A 1,046-nucleotide genomic window follows, 5' to 3' on the forward strand; every position below is an offset into this window, starting at 1 on the left:
AACGGTATGTCTGCGTTATCGTTATCAGAGAATGAGCAATTTATATTTAATCTTACTAGATGGCGGTAGCGCATCATCAAAACTTGCTTTCAACGCATGCTGTAAGGCAGGGGTTCCCTAACTTTTTAGAATCGCGACCCACTATTCATGACCACAGCTTATGGTGACCCACTCAAATTTACTGGGCAAAAACATATGAAAGAATAAAAAAAATATTATTTATTCATATTCACGTATTTCAATTACATTTAAAAATACTCGCGTATTTTCAATAACATTTCCAGAACTTATAAATGCTATCTAATTAATTAATAATGAGGCGTGTGTGAAGGATGTGCTTGTTTCTTGTTACTGTCAAGAATGGCATTGACATCAACATCAATGTGGGTTAGTTTCAGGCGTAAGGAATTTGACAATTGAAGTTTATTTCGGAATTTGTTTTTGATTCCTACCATTGCTGAAAATCCAACTTCACAATGATATGAAGATGAGAAGGGGAGAAGTACCTTCAAAGCTTCAGTGGAAAGGATTGGGTACGGTTTTCGAACAGACACCCAGAACTGTATCAGTTTTCTGCTGTTAAAGTTCATTTTTAACGAAGCGTCCTCAGATAAATCAAAAAGTTCTTCCTCAGCTTTTGTCGATATCCCACTCGTTATGTCAGACTGAAAGGGGTTCATAATCCATTTTTTCTCTTGGATATTTTTCATTTCTTCAAGGAAATAAAACTCAAAACTCTCTTTCAGCTTATTCAAATGTTCAGATATCTCAACGATTATATCGTCATCAACTTTTGCTTCATTCTCCATTACAAAGGTTTGAAATGTTTCAAAACAGTCATAATTTCGGTTGTCAATACAGTTTTTCCATAGAACAAGTTTTTTCATGAAACCTCGAATTTTCTCATGAACTGCGAATATACTGATACCTTCTGCTCCTTGCAAGTACAAATTCAGTTCGTTTAGTTTTGAAAAAATATCAGCCAAATACGTGAGCCTCAGAACAAATTCCTCGTTGCGCAAATATCTCGCAAAATCGCTTTTACC

General features: G+C 35.2%; 1 protein-coding gene across 1 annotated transcript; it reads right to left on the reverse strand.

Annotated features, from left to right (window-relative positions):
• Positions 1–308: 308 nt before the first annotated feature.
• LOC106477890 (protein FAM200A-like) lies at positions 309–710 on the reverse strand. Its single transcript, XM_013938409.1, has one exon. It carries the CDS (start codon positions 708–710, stop codon positions 309–311), a length of 402 nt encoding a protein of 133 aa, XP_013793863.1.
• Positions 711–1,046: the final 336 nt, after the last annotated feature.

This window comes from Limulus polyphemus, unplaced genomic scaffold (assembly GCF_000517525.1).
Source record: "Limulus polyphemus unplaced genomic scaffold, Limulus_polyphemus-2.1.2 Scaffold91857, whole genome shotgun sequence".
Taxonomy (NCBI): domain Eukaryota; kingdom Metazoa; phylum Arthropoda; class Merostomata; order Xiphosura; family Limulidae; genus Limulus; species Limulus polyphemus.

Coding starts and splice junctions, on each gene's coding strand:
- LOC106477890 (XM_013938409.1), bottom strand. CDS start 710: ATGAAAAATATCCAAGAGAAAAAATGGATTATGAACCCCTTTCAGTCT.